This window comes from Trifolium pratense, linkage group LG6 (genome assembly GCF_020283565.1).
Source record: "Trifolium pratense cultivar HEN17-A07 linkage group LG6, ARS_RC_1.1, whole genome shotgun sequence".
Taxonomy (NCBI): Eukaryota; Viridiplantae; Streptophyta; class Magnoliopsida; order Fabales; family Fabaceae; genus Trifolium; species Trifolium pratense.
The window spans coordinates 8,759,083-8,780,204 of record NC_060064.1 but is presented as its reverse complement, the minus strand read 5'-3'; the positions used below and the strand labels follow the sequence as shown (position 1 = coordinate 8,780,204).

Sequence of the window (21,122 nt, the reverse complement as noted above, 5' to 3'; positions counted from 1 at the left end):
GTCCGGTTTTTATAACATTGGCCATAAGTAGAAATAATGATTAATGTTAAATTATATAATTTAATTTCAATTTACATATTTCTATTAAAATAATGTTAAAAAATATTAAAAGAGTAAATTATAATAGGTCGAATATTGTATAGTGTGAAATTAGTCCCGTTACAAAATTATTCGCCAATGCAAGATTGTTGTCGTGTGTATGATTACTTTGTTATAATATGCTTTTTTTTTTTACGCATGTTATAATATGCTTGAAAACTATTTTTCAATCATTTTGAAACAGAGAGAGTAGTAATATGAATTTCTACTACATGGCAGACTTACAATTGTTTTAGACATCGTTGATAAATATATGTCGTGTATGTTTATATATATATATATATATATATATATATATATATATATATATATATATATATTTTTTGATGAAAATTATTTGTTCCATGTTTTTTATATTTATCAATAATAAATATTTGTCCCGTATTTATTTATGTATTATCAACAACACATGTTTGCCTTTCTTTTTTATTTATAATTATTAAATAGTAAATATTTGCTTAGTGATTTATTTTATGTATTAATGACAAATATGTATCTTGGCACAGAGGAAGACAATACATCGCAATTTTTATACTGGTTCACTACCAATTGATTAGCTAATCTAGTCCATTCTTTTCAAAGTGATTTTGTCATCTATCCATATAGAAGGACTTCATTTCATTATAATCATATAAACAGATTACAACACTTAAAGGTATCCACCTCAACATTTCCTTGCTTTCGACCTAGAAAGACTTCGGGTCTGTTTGGTAAAAATAAGCTATAAGCTAGCTGATAGCTGATAAGCTAGCTTATAGCTGATAGCTGAAAAGCTGAAAAGCTAGCTTATTGAAATTAAAGTGTTTGGTAAAATTAGCTTTTAAAGTGGTTATTAAATATAAAATTACATAATTGATAGGTAGTTATTAAATTAAAGGGTAAAAATGGAATAAAGTGTAAAAAGCTATAAGCTATAAGCTCAAATGCTACTTGAAATAGAATCTGAAAAAAAAGCTATAAGATAGTACAAAAAGCTTGTTACCAAACACCTCTAATTTTTTGAAACAAGCTTATAAGCTCATATAATAAGCTATAAGCTTAGCTTATTTATGTTACCAACGAGAGCCTTCCACCTTGGACTGGGCAATGGGCTTAGAGGCAAATCCAACTAGCCCAATCAATATAAGAAAGAATATTAGGCCCAAATCCAGAAAGATCTAAAACGCCCCATTAGGCGATACGAGGCCAAGGCGTGATCAATAATCACGTGTCAATATCCAGAAAATAGATTTAGTATTATTGTAAATATCTCCTTCTTCCCTGTGTGAACAGCTGACTTGAGAAGGAAGAAACCAACTTCCCATAACCGCCATAGCTTGGAGACCAAGGTTCTCATCCCTACTTTCACGCTGTGTCACCAAAGAAGGCGCTGTAGACCGGATTTCTAGGAATCCTTGCTTGGAGAAGAAGACTAGATGCTCTATAAATAGCTCCATACTTTCATTTAGAGAGAGGATCCGAATCTGACTTATAAAACTCCCAGGGTTGTTGGGATTGAACCAAGTGTAATCACACCATTTAATCAATAATACAACCCCCCTTGTTTTTTACCAGAACATTTTGGCGCCCACCGTGGGGCTGCGGTAAAATCATTTGATCCCAGCCTATCACAGCAACTAGACGAAAAATCAAACATTTCCACATGGCTGGAGAACACGGAAATAACGACAGTTCTAGCGTTAACACCTTGCAAGCCGCCGTGGTAGAAATACGGCGCTTACAGACACAGATTGCGGCCATCGAGGCCGAAAGGACACATGAGAAAGAAAAAGCGAAAATGATTTCAGAAGAGGAGGAAGGAGAGAGCATCATGGACGTACAGCCTTTGGCGCAGCACTTATGGGATACCCAAGTCATGGAAGCAATCAAGGTTCCTCACCTTCCTACCTTTGACGGAAAAACTGACCCTCGAGAGCATCTGATGGCAATTGGAACACAAACCGCCATAATCAATGCTCCGGAACACCTGAAATGTAAACTACTAGCCGGCACCTTCAAGGATGTAGCCTTGCGTTGGTACATGAACCTTCCAAGGAATTCAATAGAAAGTTACGCGGATTTTCACAAAAAATTCGTTCACCAGTTCGCCGGATCGAAACACGTGAAAGTCACATCAACTAGCCTTTTTTCTATTCGCCAAAACCACGGCGAATCATTGCGTAGTTTTTTGGCCAGATTTAGCGAAGCTACCATTAAGGTCTCAAATCCAAACCAGGAGATGTTCGTGGCGGCCTTTCACAATGGGCTAAAAGCAGGACATTTCAACGAATCCTTAGCCCAAAAACCAGCCTCGTCAATGCAGGAAATAAACAAGAGAGCGGAGTGTTATATAAAGGGTGAGGAGAGTAACGCCGAGAAAAGGCAAAGAGACGCCAAGGAGAGGGAGTATATGGGACGTGCTACCAAAGCGCCAGAACACCCGCGACCAAAAACGGGAAACCATCAAGGAGACCCATGGCAAAGGCACCACGGTAAACCCTACTGTCAACCGCCCAGGAGAGAGTTCAGAAATCAACCCGCCAATGAAGACTTTACGCCATTAAATGCCTCAAAAGTTTACGTTTTAAATGAAATTCTGGCCAATGGTTTGGCAAACCTCCCCCCAAAAAGAACCAACAACATTCCCTTGGGGCTCAATGATAACGCCTGGTGCGCCTACCACAGGTGTAGAGGTCATTCTACGGAAAAGTGCTTCCGCCTAAGAGATTTAATCAAAGAACTGATTAAAAGCGGACACCTCCGGAGGTTCATAGACGATGCAGCTCAAGGCCGGGTCGTCGTGCCCAAAATCCCCAGACAAGAGCCACGGGATCCCCCAGGGCCAAGTAGAGAGCCTCCAAATGAAAGGATCTCTGTGAATACAATAGCAGGAGGATTCTCAGGAGGAGGTGAGTCAAGCTCAGCAAGGAAAAGATATGTACGCCGAGCCATCTCGGAGATATACCTCGTGAGACAACCCCAACCACTCGACGTTCCGGATTTGGCATTTACTGCAAAGGATGGACTGGAGGTAGCGCCTCATGATGATGACCCCTTAGTAATACAAGTCTAAATTCTGAACTGCGATGTAAAGAGAGTATTGATCGACTCAGGGAGTTCAGCGGACATTATGTACTGGGAAGCTTTCAAGGCCATGCAATTAGCGGAGGAGCAATTGCAACCATACGCAGGAGCTCTGGTTGGTTTTTCCGGAGAACAAGTAGATGTAATGGGCTACGCCTCACTACTCACTACCTTTGGAGAGGGTAGTAATGCCAAAACTATCAAAGTGCGATATCTGGTAGTCAAAACTCCTTTCACCTCCTACAACATTATCATAGGAAGACCTGCTTTTAACACATTGGGGGCGGCCATGTCCACTCTGTACCTAGCAATTAAATACCCTCTCGATAACGGAGGAGTAGGAACAGTTAGAGGCGATCAGATCCTCGCCAAAAAATGTTACGAGTCCAGCTTAAAGATACGGCATCGAGCATCCAATACAAATGGAGCATCCGAAAGAAGACAAGCCACAGTTCCGGGTGGCATAAACATCATAGAAAATTCAGACATGGATCCAAGGGAAGAATTTCAAGATAGAAGGGTGAGCCCTATAGAAGACCTGGAGCAAGTTCAAATCGGCGATCACCCACACCAGACAACCAGTTTAGGAACGGCGTTGCCCAATGAGGAGAGAAGAAGAATCATCAAAATCTTGAAGGACAACGCTGATCTATTTGCATGGAAACCCTCAGATATGCCAGGGATAGATGAAGGGGTGATAACACATAAACTATCAATATCACCCAACACAAAACCAGTCTCCCAAAGAAAAAGAAAGGTTGGGGAGGAAAGGCGAGCTGCAATAGCGGAAGAAGTGGAGAAACTAAAGGAGGCTGGATTCATTGAAGAAATAAAATACCCCTCGTGGTTGGCAAACGTCGTCATGTTGAAAAAGGCCAACGGAAAGTGGAGGATGTGCGTGGATTTTACGGATCTAAATAAGGCATGTCCCAAAGACCCATATCCTTTGCCCAACATAGACAGGTTGATTGATGGCGCTTCAGGATGCAAGATGTTGAGTTTCATGGACGCCTACTCAGGGTATAATCAAATAAAGATGAACCCCACAGATGCCTGCCATACAGCCTTTATGTCGAATACCTGCAATTATTTTTACAACGTTATGCCTTTCGGGTTGAAGAACGCAGGAGCAACATACCAAAGGTTGATGGACAGGGTTTTCTCCGAGCAAATAGGAAAGAACCTAGAGGTATACATTGACGACATGGTAGTGAAAACTCCCGAAGGAAATCGCCATGACGAAGATCTTTTGGACATTCTGGGATCAGTAAGAAAGTACAACATGAGGCTAAACCCAGCAAAATGTTCTTTCGGGGTGCAAGCAGGAAAATTCCTAGGTTTCATGCTCACTAACAGAGGAATAGAGGCCAATCCGAAAAAATGTCAAGCCATCATAGACATGAGAAGCCCTACATCCGTGAAAGAGGTCCAAACACTGACAGGCAGAATAGCGGCGTTGTCCAGATTCCTATCATGCGCAGGTGAAAAAGGTTTTCACTTCTTTGCATCTCTTAGGAAAAGCGAAAGGTTCTCCTGGACGCCTGAATGTGAAGAGGCTTTCAGGCAATTGAAGGAATTCTTAGCATCTCCACCCATCTTGACGCGCCCGTTACCAGGCAATACCCTTTACCTTTATCTTGCAGTGTCGGATAGAGCCTTAAGTTCAGCTCTGGTTCAGGAAGTAGGGGGCGAAGAAAAGCCTATATACTTCGTAAGTAGAACCCTTAGAGGAGCGGAAACAAGATATCAGAGGATAGAGAGGTTATCTCTTGCGGTGGTTGTCACAGCTAGGAAATTATGACAATACTTTCAAAGCCACAAGGTAGTTGTTAGAACAGATTATCCTATCAAGAACGTCCTCAGAAAGCCAGACTTAGCAGGAAGGATGGTAGCATGGTCCGTTGAATTGTCAGAGTTTGATATCACGTTCTCACCTAGAGGGGCCATCAAGTCGCAAAGACTAGCGGATTTTGTTTTAGAAATGTCTACCCCGCCAACAACTGAGAAAACCTCACCTTGGACCCTCTCGGTAGACGGAGCCTCCAACGTACGGGGAAGTGGAGCCGGAGTAGTGTTGGAGGGTCCAGATGGCATTATGATAGAACAATCATTACGGTTCGCCTTCAAAGCTAGCAACAACCAGGCCGAGTACGAAGCTCTGATAGCGGGAATGAAGTTAGCAAAGGATATGGAAGTGAAGGAGTTGAAAGCCATGAGTGATTCCCAACTGATAACCAACCAAGTGTCAGGAAAATTTCAAACGAAAGAGCCACAGTTAATCAAATACGTGGAGGGAGTGCAAAGTTTAGCTAAACACTTTGACTTGTTCGAATTAGTTTATGTTCCTCGCGAACAAAACATGAGAGCAGATCTACTATCAAAACTGGCGAGTACGAAAAAACCAGGAAGCCATAGGACCGTTATTCAAGAAACGATAAAAACTCCCAGCATTGGCGGAGAAGATTTGATGATGGTGATAGAGGAGGAAGATTGGAGATCCCCATTATCCGATACCTCCAAAAGGATGAACTCCCAAAAGAAAGGGAAAAGGCGTTTAAATTGAAAAAGATGGCGGCATGGTATTCCATGGTGGGAAACAGGCTGTACAAGAGGGGATTCGCATCCGCCCTCCTCCTATGCGTCAGCAATGAAGAAGCAAAACACATTATGTCTGAAGTGCATGAGGGTTCATGTGGCAGCCATATCGGTTCAAGGGCTTTAGCAGGAAAAATATTAAGGGCAGGTTTTTACTGGCCGGATATACACGATGACACCGCCATGTATGTGAGAAACTGTGATAAATGCCAAAGACACGCTAATTTACATCACATGCCTGGAGAGCCATTGAAATCAGTATTATCCCCATGGCCTTTTTTCATGTGGGGAGTGGATATTGTTGGTCCATTTCCAGTTGGCTACAAACAAGCGCGATGGATCATCGTCGCCGTTGATTATTTTACAAAATGGATTGAAGCAGAGCCAGTATCTAGTATCTCGGCGGAACAGGTCAAGATTTTTTATTGGAAAAAAATCATCTGCAGGTTCGGCTTGCCTAAGTACATCGTGTCCGATAACGGCACTCAGTTCGCCAGCGAAAAGGTCGTGGAATTCTGTCGAAGCAAAGGAATCAAAAACACCTTTATATCAGTGGAACACCCACAAGCTAACGGACAGGCTGAATCAGCAAAAAAGGTTATATTAAGGGCATTGAAAAGGAGGCTAGATAGCAAAGGCGAGGCTTGGGTAGCCCACATCTCGCCCATCCTGTGGTCATATCACACCACCCCCCAATCCTCGACGGGAGAAGCGCCATTTACAATGGTCTATGGTTCAGACGCAATGATCCCGGTGGAGATAAATCCTCTCAGTTGGCGCAGAGAAACCATAACGCAGGAGGAAAACAATAGAGCTTTGGAAGAGAACCTAGACATGATCGAGGAAAAAAGGGAGAGAGCGCACTTCAGAGAATTCGCCATAAAGCAAAGAGCCGCTAGGCGATATAACACGAGAGTCAGACAAAGAAGTTTCCAAGAAGGCGATTTAGTGTTGAAAAGACCAATGGGAAAGGATAAAGGAGGGAAGTTTGCGGCAAACTGGGAAGACCCTTTTCGTGTGCAAGAAGCCTTTGAAGGAGGAGCATATCGTTTAGAAACTATGGAAGGAAGAACCCTCCCCAGGACATGGAACATAGCAAACTTGAAGTTCTACTACAGTTAGTTACGGAGCATCACGCCACTGGTGGAAGAATAAGTAAATTCATTCCTTTTAAGCACTATTTTAATGATGTATAAGAACCATTTTCATAAATAAATAAAAAACAATGAGACACTCTTTTCCCCTGTGCAAACTGGGGTTTTTATCGAGGCTCATTGAATTTCAAAATTCTAGTAGTTTTTATTTCCTTACACATGTTTACTTTCACAGTCAAAATATTTACGTCAATAAAGGTCAACCTGATTAAGTTACGGGCTCTGAATAAACCAGAAATTAAATCAGGGTTGAGAGGCCTTGGCGTCACCCGTAGGGGACGTCAGAAACAGAAATTAAATCAGGGTTGAGAGGCCTTGGCGTCACCCGTAGGGGACGTCAGAAACAGAAATTAAGTCAGGGTTGAGAGGCCTTGGCGTCACCCGTAGGGGACGTCAGAAACAGAAATTAAATCAGGGTTGAGAGGCCTTGGCGTCACCCGTAGGGGACGTCAGAAACAGAAATTAAATCAGGGTTGAGAGGCCTTGGCGTCACCCGTAGGGGACGTCAGAAACAGAAATTAAGTCAGGGTTGAGAGGCCTTGGCGTCACCCGTAAGGGACGTCAGAAACAGAAATTAAATCAGGGTTGAGAGGCCTTGGCATCACCCGTAGGGGACGTCAGAAACAGAAATTAAATCAGGGTTGAGAGGCCTTGGCGTCACCCGTAGGGGACGTCAGAAACAGAAATTAAAACAAGGTTGAAAGGCCCTGGCGTCACCCGTAGGGGACGTCAAAAACAGAAAATAAAACAAGGTTGAAAGGCCCTGGCGTCACCCGTAGGGGACGTCAAAAACAGAAAATAAAACAAGGTTGAAAGGCCCTGGCGTCACCCGTAGGGGACGTCAAAAACAGAAAATAAAACAAGGTTGAAAGGCCCTGGCGTCACCCGTAGGGGACGTCAAAAACAGAAAATAAAACAAGGTTGAAAGGCCCTGGCGTCACCCGTAGGGGACGTCAGAAACAGAAAGTATACAATGAAGAAAGGCAAGATTATCAACATCACCAAAAGGAAAAGCTTGCACGCAGTTAAAACAAGGCGACATATTGCCATACCAGCTACAATCGCCAAAAGACAACAGGTATAAACTTATTCTCGAACAACTCGCAATTATGTTAAAATGTCAAAGACATCACAGGTGTAAGGATAAAAGTTTCCAAAGCAAGAATGATAGGAGGCGTTATCTAATAGCATAATATCAAAATGATCCGCAAAATTATGAAGAAAAGAAATCAGGCAAATAAAGACATTAAATAAAGACCCAATAAAGGGAAAGTTGTTCAAAGCCACGAAAGGGCATACAAAGTAGTTACAAGAAGCCACAGAAGGGCAAGAACAAGTTCATTACAATAAAAGGAAAGAAGGCGTTCGTTCAGGAGGAACATAAGGGACGAGCTTTCCATCAACTATCTGCTTCATTGCATCGGCCTCACCTAGGCGCTCAGCATCTAAATCAGGAAAGAGCAACTTAACCTGCTCGATCGCAAAGGCGAAACCTTCATCATATTGGTTGGCTGCACAGAGTTGAAGCTCGTTGATGTCGTTCTCCAACCTAGCCTTCTCATCAGCCAAGGTCCCAATAGACAGTACCGCCTCATTCTTCTCCTTGGAAATCTTAGAAAGTTTCTCATCCTGGGCAGCAGCATTCTCCTTGAGCTTGGTCTCAGAAGCGGCATAGCTTTCTTTAACTTTAGACAGCTTCTCCTCATACTCTTTCTTTAGTCTTTCTGCCTCGCCCTCCCGTTCTTCCTTCAGCTTTTTGATGTCATCCTCCAGCTTTGCCTTAGTTTCAGAGTACCTCTTCTCAATATCAGCGAGATTGTCATCAACCATCTTCACCTTTCGCCTCGCATCTAGAACCTCTTGCTCCTGGCGGTTTGTCAACAAATAGTTAAGAAGGGTACCCTTGACTTCATACTCCAGGGCTTTCTTCCTCAGGTCTTCGGTCGAAGTGTTGGTGAAGCGAGTCATGTCACCCACCATGGTCACTCCTCTCTCAATAAACTCCAGAGGATCGAAAGAGCTCCAAGAAAGGGGGGCAGCGGCTTCAGCGTCGTGAGAAGAAGGCTGAGAAGAACTGGAAGCTGCGCCTTTACCTTTATCAACGCCCCCAGCCTTTTGAGTAGCCTTCTCGACCTTTTGTTTTTTAGGAGGAGGTTCAACACCCTCGGTTCCCACTGCTCCAGAATCTGCTTTCCCCGGGATCTCGATACGGATCCGCTCATCATGTTTCTTTTTGCTCTGCCCCTCTTTAGTAACAGCCTCCTCCACTTGCAGCTGTTTCAGTGGGTCAATCACGGCGACAGCAGGATTGGCTTTTTGCTGGCGAGCCTTAGCCAAGAATGCCAGTCTCTCCTCATTCGAGATAGTACTCATTCTCTCTGCAAAAATAAAAGAGACAAAGAAACACAAGTTAGCAATAAGGCGAGATCAACACTAAACAAAAGTAGAAAAATACCAAATTCATTACTTACGTAAATACTCTGTCAGGGCTTCACTATTACCCTCACACCTAAGAATGTCAGCGGTATCCATGAGAGCGTAGGAATCAAGAAAGTTGACAGTATCTTGTTCAAAATCACTCAAGGCCTCAAAGACGGCTCCCTTGATAAGCCTAGGGTTATCGGTCCAGTAGAAGGGAAATAGATGATCTTCTACTTCATCATACATCAGATCCGGGAGCTGATCGCCACCGCGAACCCGAAAGAAAGAATTCTTAAAGTTCTTGAAGTTGGAGGCATAAAGACTCAGAAGGCGACGGTTAGGTTGACTGCTAAGGGAAACCAAAGTCTGAGGTTTCAAGTTTTTTATGTGGTAGAATGAGAAAAAGACGCCAATTGAGGGTGCCAGTTCAAAACCTAAGCACATCACCTCAAAGGCTTTTACAAAGGCCCAACTATTAGGATGGAGTTGGGTGGGGGCGACGTTAAGAACCCTCAACATTTCCGCCTCAAAGGAAGTGAAAGGCAACCAGATGTTGAGAGGTTGAATCACGCCAGTATAAAGATAAAAATAATCGGGTGGGGCGTCATTCTTGGAAAACACGAACTCATCTTCTCTGACAGGCTCGGTAATAATAGAATCTTCATGTTGGGGGTCAGAAAGTTTGACGGCTTTCCTAAAGCTCCTCACCATTTCCACACTAGTATACTTCGAAGGAACTTCCATGGTGACTGGAGTGTAGTCAGCAACAACCAGATCTCGGCAGGGGTTCTTCCGCTTTCCTGTGAAAGAGGAAGGGGAGATTATGACGCAATCACTATCACCACCACTATCACTACTGCTATCACTATCACTATCACTACTACTTCCAACATCAAAACCCCACAACTCCGAGTAAAATCCCCGGCTATTGAGAACGCTGTTTGCCCTAATATAGTGGGCGCGAACTTGTCGCGCCCACTCAAGATAACCAGGAGAAGAGGCAGAAACTCTCCCCTCATTCTCATCTAACTCCCTCAAGATAACCATTTTCTAAACCTAAGAATTAGGGTTTCTCCTCAGGACAGACCTAATTAATGAAAAAAGGAAAGGTATGAAATAAAATACCTTACGGGTGAAGACTTCGAAGCAAGGAGATAAAGTCATCTTAAAACGGAGACCGTTGAGAACCTTTATCAGAAGAATGAAGAAGAGAGCGTAACTGGATCGCGACGGGAGTAGAAGATTTTGCAGAAGAAGTAAAGGAAAAAGAAAGAGTAAAACCCCTATTTATAAGACTTTAGTCCTAACAGTTAATTTGAAGTTGTAAGGTTCGAACGAGTAGTACCGTATGCATCGTCGGATCGCATACGTGTCAAAGCGCGTATCTCGAGAGTAAACTATAGAAGATTTATCGTCAGATAATTAACTATAACGCCTACAGGCGGGGTGAGAGGCGCCTTTAAAGAAACGGTCACGCCAGGACTAATTATCTCGCCGGAGAAAAGTTTGATTCGCCTTCTAGGGCGCAACAAAAATAGCCGGAACAGCGCCCAAAGAAAAGAAGTCAAAGACAAGGAAAAAGCAAAACACAAAAATAAAACATTCAACTCAAAACGGGAAAGGAAATCTTTATTAATGGAAGAAGACAAAAGTACAACGATGGGAAACCGAAGCTACAAAGAAAGGACTAATCCTAAATCCTATCAATCGGACTCCGAATCCTTCTGCGCAGGCGCAGGAAAAGTCATCTTGGACTCTGCAGTAGCGCGGGATCCCTCTTCCTCACTCGATGAAGAAGCACGAAGCTCAGGAGGGATATAGGTCTCCAAGAACGAAGCATAATCCCTGTCTGTGCTATCAGAATCAGAGGTATCCGAAGAAAGAATGATAACCTCCACTTCCTTGACCTCTTTCGACCGACGGGAGCGAGTGGAGTTAGAGGTAGAGACCTCAACCCTTTTCTTCCTCCGCTGAGGTTGAGCCCTCTCTGCAACAGGTTTTTTCGCGTTGTTGTTTTCCATCGTAAGGATTCAAAATGAGTTGGTGAAAAGACGAGTGCTAACAGGTGATATTTATAGTCAAATTTTAACCTTAACATCGTTATTAACGATGGTAATTAATGCTTGGACGGTCGTAACCACCATGTTTTGACTGTCTTGAGAAAGAGTCACCTTTATGTTTCCGAGGAGTCAAAATTTGACCCATCGTAGCTATTGAAAACAGCAAAGGAAGGCGATACTAAAGGAAATAAAAGAACAACACATAAGAAAAGGAAATTGCTTAGAATTCAAAAGTTCATCAAGAAAATACAACGGAAACAAACGCACGAAAAGAAAATAACGAAAATCCCAAAGTACACAAGAAAATTACAAACATCGGAAACAAGACATAAATGGATAGGTGAGCAAGTAAAGACTTCATGGTATAGTAGAACTTCCTAATCCATCAGCATCAGCAACGGCGATACGATGCATCTCCTCCAATGCACGTTTCACCCTCTTCGCCTTCATCATGTTCTCCTCAATAGGCTTCAAATCCTCTTTCAGCTCGCCCTGCTTGTCCAAAAGGTCCACCAAAGAATGGCGCCTGGAAATTAACTTAGCAACATCATCCCTAATCTCGCCTTGAAGAGCCCTCTTCCTCTTCACAAGCGGCTTCATCTCCTTGTTCAGCATCGCCAAACGATCGTCCACTCTCCGCTCCTCATTAAAGCATATTCCTAAGATTTCCTCCTGCACACCCATGGTTTCCTTCGTGATCTCTATCTGGCTATCAACAGCTTCAGTAACTTCGGTATGACATTCCTTGATGTTTTCCACAGCAATCACAAAGGATGCGTTATCCTTCAACTCCTTCTCCAGACGCAGCACACTGTCAAGAAAACGTTTATCCTCCTTGGTCAACCTCCAGCAATAATCATTCAGCTCTTTGACGAATTCTGAGAACTCACCAAAATCGTCCATTAAGTCCTCCGTACTTAGGGTCAACATACGCCGGAGCCGCTTAATGACGGGAGAAGCAGGGGATTGACCACATTCGAAGGGAGGATTTTTAGGAGACATACTGCGGAAACAAGATTTTTTAAGCAAGCAGATGAGAAGTGATGGGTTGATCCTCTCATCGAATGCTTCATTTTATAGAGGAAAAATCTCATCGTGGCTGCAGGAAGTGGAGAGACGGTTATTAGATATGGAGCGTAAATAGATTAACGTGCACCAGAAAATGGGTAAGGACGTGACGAGATTTATCTCGCGCCAAAAAATTCTAGAGGGAAAATTTGAATCATATTCAAGCATTTCATTCCTACGGATTTCATGCTTGGGGGGCTGTGGACTGGGCAATGGGCTTAGAGGCAAATCCAACTAGCCCAATCAATATAAGAAAGAATATTAGGCCCAAATCCAGAAAGATCTAAAACGCCCCATTAGGCGATACGAGGCCAAGGCGTGATCAATAATCACGTGTCAATATCCAGAAAATAGATTTAGTATTATTGTAAATATCTCCTTCTTCCCTGTGTGAACAGCTGACTTGAGAAGGAAGAAACCAACTTCCCATAACCGCCATAGCTTGGAGACCAAGGTTCTCATCCCTACTTTCACGCTGTGTCACCAAAGAAGGCGCTGTAGACCGGATTTCTAGGAATCCTTGCTTGGAGAAGAAGACTAGATGCTCTATAAATAGCTCCATACTTTCATTTAGAGAGAGGATCCGAATCTGACTTATAAAACTTCCAGGGTTGTTGGGATTGAACCAAGTGTAATCACACCATTTAATCAATAATACAACCCCCCTTGTTTTTTACCAGAACACCTAATGACCTCACCATGATTTTCTTGCCTCGCTCCTTTGTTTGAATACAAGTTGTTGCCACTACTAAAGCTCATAGATCATTATTTTAAGGATTGTAGATGGATTTTTAGGGTTTTAAAATTTTGGAATTTTTGTGAGCTTTTAAAAATGAAAAACGTGTGAAGAGGGATCCAAAATATATGTAGGGTTCTATAATATAATATAAAAATACGCACTCAACTTCCATTTAGTTGATAGACAACAAAGTAAAGATTGAGCTTGAAAGAAACATGACTTGAAGAAACACCTCAATATAAAAATGATTTATAACGTGAAGATTATTTTATTCCTATTCCTATCAAGAAACAAATCAATATATGTATGCTTTAGCAAATCTGATTTGTTGGAAATATCTACCCCACATGTAGTATCTTTGTAAGTTTTTTGGAGATCCGGCCCTCATTGTTACTAAGTAAAAAAATTTGTAAACACCAAGTTATCATTTAAATCTATATTTGTAGTTACACACTCAAAAGTAATATTTTTGATCCAACTACTCAAATAACTATTAATAGACCCGTGATATCGCACGGGTAGTAACGTTATGATGATATTTTTAGCAGTTACATTTTGCTAATTAAAATTGAAAAAAAAAATTATTTAATCAGTATTATAAATTAGTAGTATAATTTGTCTCATGTATGATAGTTATTTTGGATACCAAAAATGTTGAATTTTTTAATAGCAAGAATTTGTCTCATACTTATCATTATTTTAAAAATTTTATCAGTGATAGTTTATCACGTATATGATAGTTAAAATTTTTGTCAATTATAACTTATCCAGTGTGAAATATAGTTTTTTTGAAAATTTCATTAGTTAGAACTTATCTCACATATGGTAATTTTTTTGCTATTTTTATCAGTGATAATTTGTCACGTATATAATGGTTATTTGGAAATTTTGTCAGTTATAACTTATCCAGGTATAAATTTAGGAATAAATTTAAATAAATTTTTATATTTAAAGTAGCATGAATGTTAAATAAAAAAGTTTTATTTTTTTTTGGGTACAAAAGAAGGACAAAGTCCCAAAGAAATAAAGAAGTTTTTAATAAATTAAAAAATAATAGTATGTTTAAATATGTAAAAACAAAATAATAAGTTGTGTTAATTAAAAAAAAGTGAAAAAATAATAGAAACTTATCCCGTATAAGATAATTTTTTTAAAAAAAAATAATAAATAAATTATATCGGTTAGAACTTACCCGTATACGATAGTTTTTTTTTTTTAAAAAAAAATTGTTATTAGTTAGAACTTGTCTCACATTTGATAATCATTTTGAAATTTTTATCAGTTATAAATTGTCTCATATATGATAGTTAATTTGAAATTTATATAAGTCGGAACTTATCCCGTATAAGATAGTTTTTTTAAAAAAAAACAAATTGTAATTGGTTAGAACTTTCTCACATTTGATAATTATTTTAAAATTTTTATCAATTAGAATTGCCCTATATATCATGGTAGCTCTGCAAGTGCACATAATCGCAACCAAGTAAAAAAGTGATAAGTTATCGTGCTCCACAGGGATTGTGCCAAAATTACTAGTTTCGTTTAGGAATGGTTTTGCATTCGCTTTGGTATTTGGAAATAGTTGTGCTAATAAAATAAATTGCAGGAAAATAAATGACTGAAAAATAAAATAAAGGGTACGTGTGTGTCCATGCGGGGTGGTTAAGTGTTTTTGAATCCCTCCCTTACTCCTGCTTGGTGGTTAATTCCCTTGTTCCCCTATATCAGGATTAGTCTTCTAAAATAGGTTCGGAAGCACTCGTTCCCTATTTCTATTACCAACTGGTCAGAGCCTAGTTAGGGTTGCCTTTACTCTGCTTAAATATCCTCGCCCTAGTTGGTTCCACTTACTCGTTTAAACTTTGGTATCATTACCCTTAAGACTTAATGTGTCGCAAGCTGTCACATGTTCCTCAAACTATTCTTAACTTTGACTTCAGGCAGAATTTATCGTTCTAGACTAAGCTTTTAATCTTATACTAAGACCTCATATACTGAAATTAATGGTCTCATGTTGGACCTTATAGCACACCGTCCTTCGTTCGGGATAACTAGTTTTGTTTCATATCTGATATCCACTAGCTCCTTAGATTTTATTCTAATGTGATCAGTATTAAAATAAATATAAAAACCAGACAATAAAATAGTTTCAATAGGAACAACTGAATTTATACCCAAATTATACAAAATCAAGCATTCGTAAGGGAGTTCATCGACTCCACCTAACCTAGGAAAAATAAATTACAAAGACAATAAAAAAAAGAACCTTATTGGCCTTGGAGCTCCTTGGCCCTCATTGCCTCCTTCTTAGAGTTCTCCTAACTAACTCTCTTTTGAGTATCACTATTGTTGAGTGATTTCTGAATGAATAATAGTGAAGGAGGAAGACTCTATTTATAGTTTTTCAGTTGAGTTTGAGCTTTTTCTGCACGTCCATCGCACTCATCATGGCCACGATGGTGTATAATCTTGTCTCATCGTGGCCACGATGGATCATATCGTGGTACGATAGAAGATCTTCTCCAGATTTTCTGCTTTCTTCAACCGTCTTTCATCGTGGTACGATGGTAAAGATTTGTTGCAGATTTTCTTCAATTTAAACCGCATTCTCATCGCGACACGCTGGATCTCATCGTAGGTACGATGGGTTGCGATGTTTATTATGTTTTTGCCCTTTTTTATGTTTTTTCCACTTTTCTTGCTTCTAGGCCAAGTAACTTCACTTTTCTAGGTATTTGCTTGCTTTTGGGCTTCAATTGCTATTAGAACTACCCTAAATTACTACTAAAAACATCATATAATTGACCGTCATCAGTCCCATATGATAATTACTTTGAATTTTTTATCAATGATAATTTATCTCGTATAGGATAGTTAAATTTATATATCAGTTAAAACTTATCCCGTGTCAATTAGTTTTTTTGAAATTTTTATTAGTTATAATTTGTCTCACAAATGATATTTATTTGAATTTTTTTATCGGTGATAATTTATCCCGTATACGATAGTTAAAATTTATATATTAGTTAAAATTTAGGGAGCTTTTATGGTGTAGTTCTGTTTTATTTCTCGTTGTTCTTTCTTCGAAACATATCAGTTTTTTCAACTTTATTCTTGTATTGATTCTGAAAAATAAAATAAACATATAAGATAAGATTGATAGTATGATGCCCCGTTTTCCAGTAGCTTAAAACATGAAAAAAATGAACAAAACCTAAAGTATTAAGAACAATATTGAATATAATAAGAAGAAAGTAGTAGCATAGAAAAACAGAAAATGAGAGAGAGAAAATTGTGAAGAGAATGGGTAGAAAGATAAAAGAAATGTAAGGTTTAAAGGGAGAATGTGAGTTTGAGAGGGAAAGTAGAAATTTGAATAAAAGATATTTCAAATTTGATTTGAGATATTGGGAATCCAAAAAAGTTTGAAAGTGACTTCTTCACATGGTTTAGATGACTTAGTTCCACAAACTGAATTTTCACTCAAAAAGTGCAAAATGACTTAAGTGGCTTAGTTACAATGTAAAAACTGGTTTGATAAAACACATTTTCACTCACAAACTAAGAAAATGACTCATATATCAAATTTTGGGACATTAATTACCCTTATTAAGGATACATGGTAGCAACTTAAGTAAGGGTAGTTTAAATTTATCCAGAACAACTAACTTTCTTATATAGATTAGATAGATATAAGTTTTTTTTTTTTACTAAATCATGTTACATTCAACATATTTTCGATAAAAATCAATTTATTTAAAATCAATTTTTATAGCATCAAAACCAAAGTCACACTTTTTCACATATTTCTCTCTTCACATTTTCTAGTGACAACAAATCAAAGTCCTTAAAATTACTTGTGAATTATCAGTCGACCATAGCTTTTTTTGGGAGAAAAATTTTACATGGTCTTTCGAAGGTTTTTTCTCCTTTATTCATCGGAGAGGGGTGATTTTAGGTATTTTTGGCCCAGAATCACTCCTCTACACATTTTCTTTCCTTCTTTTAACATAAATAAGTGTTTTTCACATGGATCAAATTTTTCTTTTTTCTTTTTTCGTGATTTCGTCGTTTTGTGCAACACTATTTGATTTCTCGCATTGTACGTTGCAGATCCAGAGTCTTAATATTCCGATCACTTTAAATTTATCATATTAATATCGTTTTGTTTTAGTAAAAAAAAAGCAAATTAAATCCTTAATGATCCTCTAATGATGAGCTCACAATTTTTTTAAATAAAAAACAAAAATTAACCAAAATTTACAAGAAACTATATATGGTTTTGAAAACCCCCTTTTGTTCTATCATTAATTTTTCCAACCCTACCTAGTTGCCTTTGTTTACCCTTTTTCCCCCTAGTCCTCACTTCATCTCTTAAATGCCCTCACATTACCTCCAACAATGTTTCTTCTCAATTTCACACTCTCTCTCTCTCTCTCTCTCTCTCTCTCTCTCTCTCTCTCTCTCTCTCTCTCTCTCTCTCTCTCTCTCTCTCTCTCTCTCTCTCTCTCCCCTTTTGTCCTTATTTTTTTGAGGTGATATACCCTTTTGTCCTTCTCACTTTACTTTTTCCCTTATAAAAGTTAGTAAAGGTCTTAACTCTTTACCTCAATTTCCACCTGTTTTTTTGTGTCATATTCTTCCCCCAATTCAACTTCACCACTATGGCTGATGTCAAAGATTCCTTCATGATGGAACCCAAATCTTCAACAACCACCATAACCTCATCTTCACAAAAACATCATAGGACTTTCTTGATGGTTCAAAACATCCTCAGAATCTTTGTCATTGTTCTTACTGCAGTTTCAATTGTAGTCATGGTCACTAACAACCAATCTTTTATGGTAATAACTTTTCAGATTGAAGCTCACTTTTATTACTCTTCATCTCTCAAGTAAGACTCAATTTCATTCCAACCCATTTTCCATTTTAATCTATATAAACATAAAGGGTACTTTTTTAAATTTTTAAATATTTCTATATTTATTTATTTATTTTATATTTCCTTTGTCACTAGATTTTTTGTTGCTGCAAATGGTGTGGTCTGTTTCTTGTCTGTGCTGAGACTGATAATCAACTTGCTGATGAGGAAACAAACACCTCAAAGAAAAGATTACTACTTCTACATATTTTTGTTGGATTTGGTAAGCTTAAATTTTATTTTATTTTTCACTTCTTAATGCTCAGAAATTATATATATATATATATGAAAATACAAATTTTAGGACCATTGTGTTATTGGCTTAGACATGTAGTTTGCTGGTGAAAATTATTGCTTTTAGTTTGTGCAAGAAAAAAATTCATCATTGCAATTTTTTTATGATTTATAATATATTTTGAAATAATTTTGTAGTCAATTATTTCAAAAAATATATATACATATTGTAGTCAATTCCGTTTGCCTGGCACTAGGGTAATTAAATTAACCAAGTACATATGTCATTGCTTAATGGTAGGATATGATTAATTAATAATATGTCGCAACAATGACATTTTTTTTAATATTAATGCCATTTTTTTATATCTATGTCAATATCAAGTAAAGTAAAGGAAAGGAAATGTCTACAAGTTTTAATAGACAACCGTTAATATTATTTTAGTTAAAAAGAAAAACCATTAATATTATTAGATTGAATATATTTATTTGATTTAAATTTGATATCTCACAGTGGTGTGTAAATATCTATTATTTCGTGTAAGACAACCAAAAAAAAAAAAAGACAATCTTCGAGGATATAGTAGACTCAAAACATGCAAAACTAAAATATATATTTTTGTGTCTATTTAACATAAATTAGGGGCAATTTGATAAAAAAAAAGATATTTTTTTGACACATAAAAAGAGAATAATTAGGAGCAAATAAGAATGTAAGTAATATAAAATAAAAAAATACTGTAAATTCGTCAAAAAAATAAAATAAAACTACTGTAAAAAAAAATTATTTTAAGTAATTTGGTAAATTTTGATCAGGTGATGACAGTTTTGCTAATAGCTGGATGTGCAGCAGCCACAGCCGTTGGATATGTGGGACAGTATGGAGAGAAACGCATGGGATGGAGTGCAATCTGCAACCATGTGCAAAAGTTCTGCAAAACCAATTTGGTTTCACTTTTGCTTTCTTATTTGGCTTTCTTTGCCAATTTAGGACTCACAATTTTAATAGCTTATAAGTGCACCTCATAAATTAATCACATTCACATGATGGATTATTTCTTGACCAAACATGGTCCATTTGCTGTAACTACTTCAAGGTTTTGTTGTGTCGTTTTCTATGAAATTTCTTATATGAAAATTATTTGTGGTAGAAAGAAATTATTTAGTTTGGTGTATGGTTTTAATTACAAACAATATTCTAGTACAATACATAACTACCTTAAGAAGAAAGAAATTATATGCTTTGATAATGACATGCTTCCTATAAAATATGGACTTATAATTACTATAATATTAATAATTCTAGTTGCTTTTACAATGTTGTACTATTTTTAATTAGCAGAATTTTAGATTTCTATATTCTGTTTGGTGTGGAATTTCTGGTAGCTAGCTAGTATGGTTGGTCTTGGATGCATCTTAAGAATGGAAAAATTCAATTTTCAATTTTTACTCTCTCCGTATAACTTTGGCTTTTTTGAAACAACTAAATAAGAATTATATAAAAAAAAAAAAAATCAAATTCGGCACAATACGTGTACGAATAGAGAACTAACTTATAAAGGAGTAAGTTTAAAAAAAGTCTCAAATTCGGCAGAAGGCGTGCACAAATAGAGAATTAACTTGCAAAAGAATAAGCTTAACATCCGTAAAGATTGCCAAAAATTAATCTAAAACCAACAAGAATTAAATTCCAAAGTTTGAGATATCAAGGCATTTTAAAGGATTGTGTCACCAAAGACCGAAGTTATAGGTAAGCTCTCCCTCCGTGTATAAAAAAAAGTCTCAAATTCGGCACAAGGCGTGCACGTATAGTGATCTAACTTACAAAAGAGTAGATTAACATCAGTTGTAGAAACTCGGGAAAATATATGAAAATGTTTGTATATTCACTATATTGTAGAAGTATAAGTAGATGATCCTCTTTCATGTAAAAATGAATGAAGATATTTTAGTACTTTTTTAGGATATGTCTCTTGTAAGTTGTAACTATTGGTAGTCAACAAGGTAACAAATAAACACTCAAGATAAATATAAGGGTTTGTTTACAAAGATAGACAAAAATAGTACCTCTTTGCTTCTTTTTTCCACCAACTGCGGATGTAGCAAAATTCATGCATATATAATTAGCTATGCTTTGTGTCCCCCTGCTTTTGATGGAGGAAATATATTTTACTAGCTCTTTAACCTTGTTTAGGTGGTTGTTTCTATTCTTCTTCTTCTTCAATTGCACATGAGGCACACAATTGGAGTAGGAGATGTAACAAGTAACCACAATATAACAAGTCAATGATAATGCAAAACCAACAATGAGGCCATCCTTTAATGCTTGATGGAACTTGTCACCGGAGCATGGCGCCAAAGACACTCCTCCACAGAGATTATTATTATTATTATTAGAATAATTATAAGCTACTCCTCTTTGGAACATTGTTACTGGCCCCGACAAATCATTTTCAGAAAAATCAATCATTTTTAGACTGTTAAGCAGGGAAAGTTCTTGGGGTATATGACCGCTTAACATGTTGCTGTCAAGCTTAAGAAGATTCAGGTAAGTGCATTTTGCAAAATCTATCGGAATTTCACCAGTGAATTTGTTATCGGAGAGATCAATGACGGTCACATATTTGAGTATGGTTGATATATCAGATGGGATGGCTCGTGAGAGTTCATTGACTTAAAGGTCTACCCCTGCAACTAAAGAGCAGTATTGAACACCACGCGGAAACTGGCCCTTCAACCCTGTGTTGGATAGTTTGAGATTTAGTACT

The 21,122-nt window shown here is 38.2% G+C and overlaps 2 protein-coding genes across 2 annotated transcripts; both read left to right on the top strand.

Annotated features, from left to right (window-relative positions):
• Positions 1-1,741: 1,741 nt before the first annotated feature.
• LOC123891673 lies at positions 1,742-3,151 on the top strand. Its single transcript, XM_045941582.1, has 2 exons — positions 1,742-2,101; positions 2,183-3,151. Exons 1-2 carry the CDS (start codon positions 1,742-1,744, stop codon positions 3,149-3,151), a joined length of 1,329 nt encoding a protein of 442 aa, XP_045797538.1.
• Positions 3,152-17,611: 14,460 nt separating this feature from the next.
• Positions 17,612-19,623, top strand: LOC123889761 (CASP-like protein 1F2). Its single transcript, XM_045939249.1, has 3 exons — positions 17,612-18,093; positions 18,217-18,343; positions 19,171-19,623. The coding sequence occupies exons 1-3, from the start codon at positions 17,864-17,866 to the stop codon at positions 19,381-19,383; spliced, it is 570 nt and encodes a 189-aa protein (XP_045795205.1). The 5' UTR covers positions 17,612-17,863; the 3' UTR covers positions 19,384-19,623.
• The last annotated feature ends 1,499 nt before the right edge of the window (positions 19,624-21,122 follow it).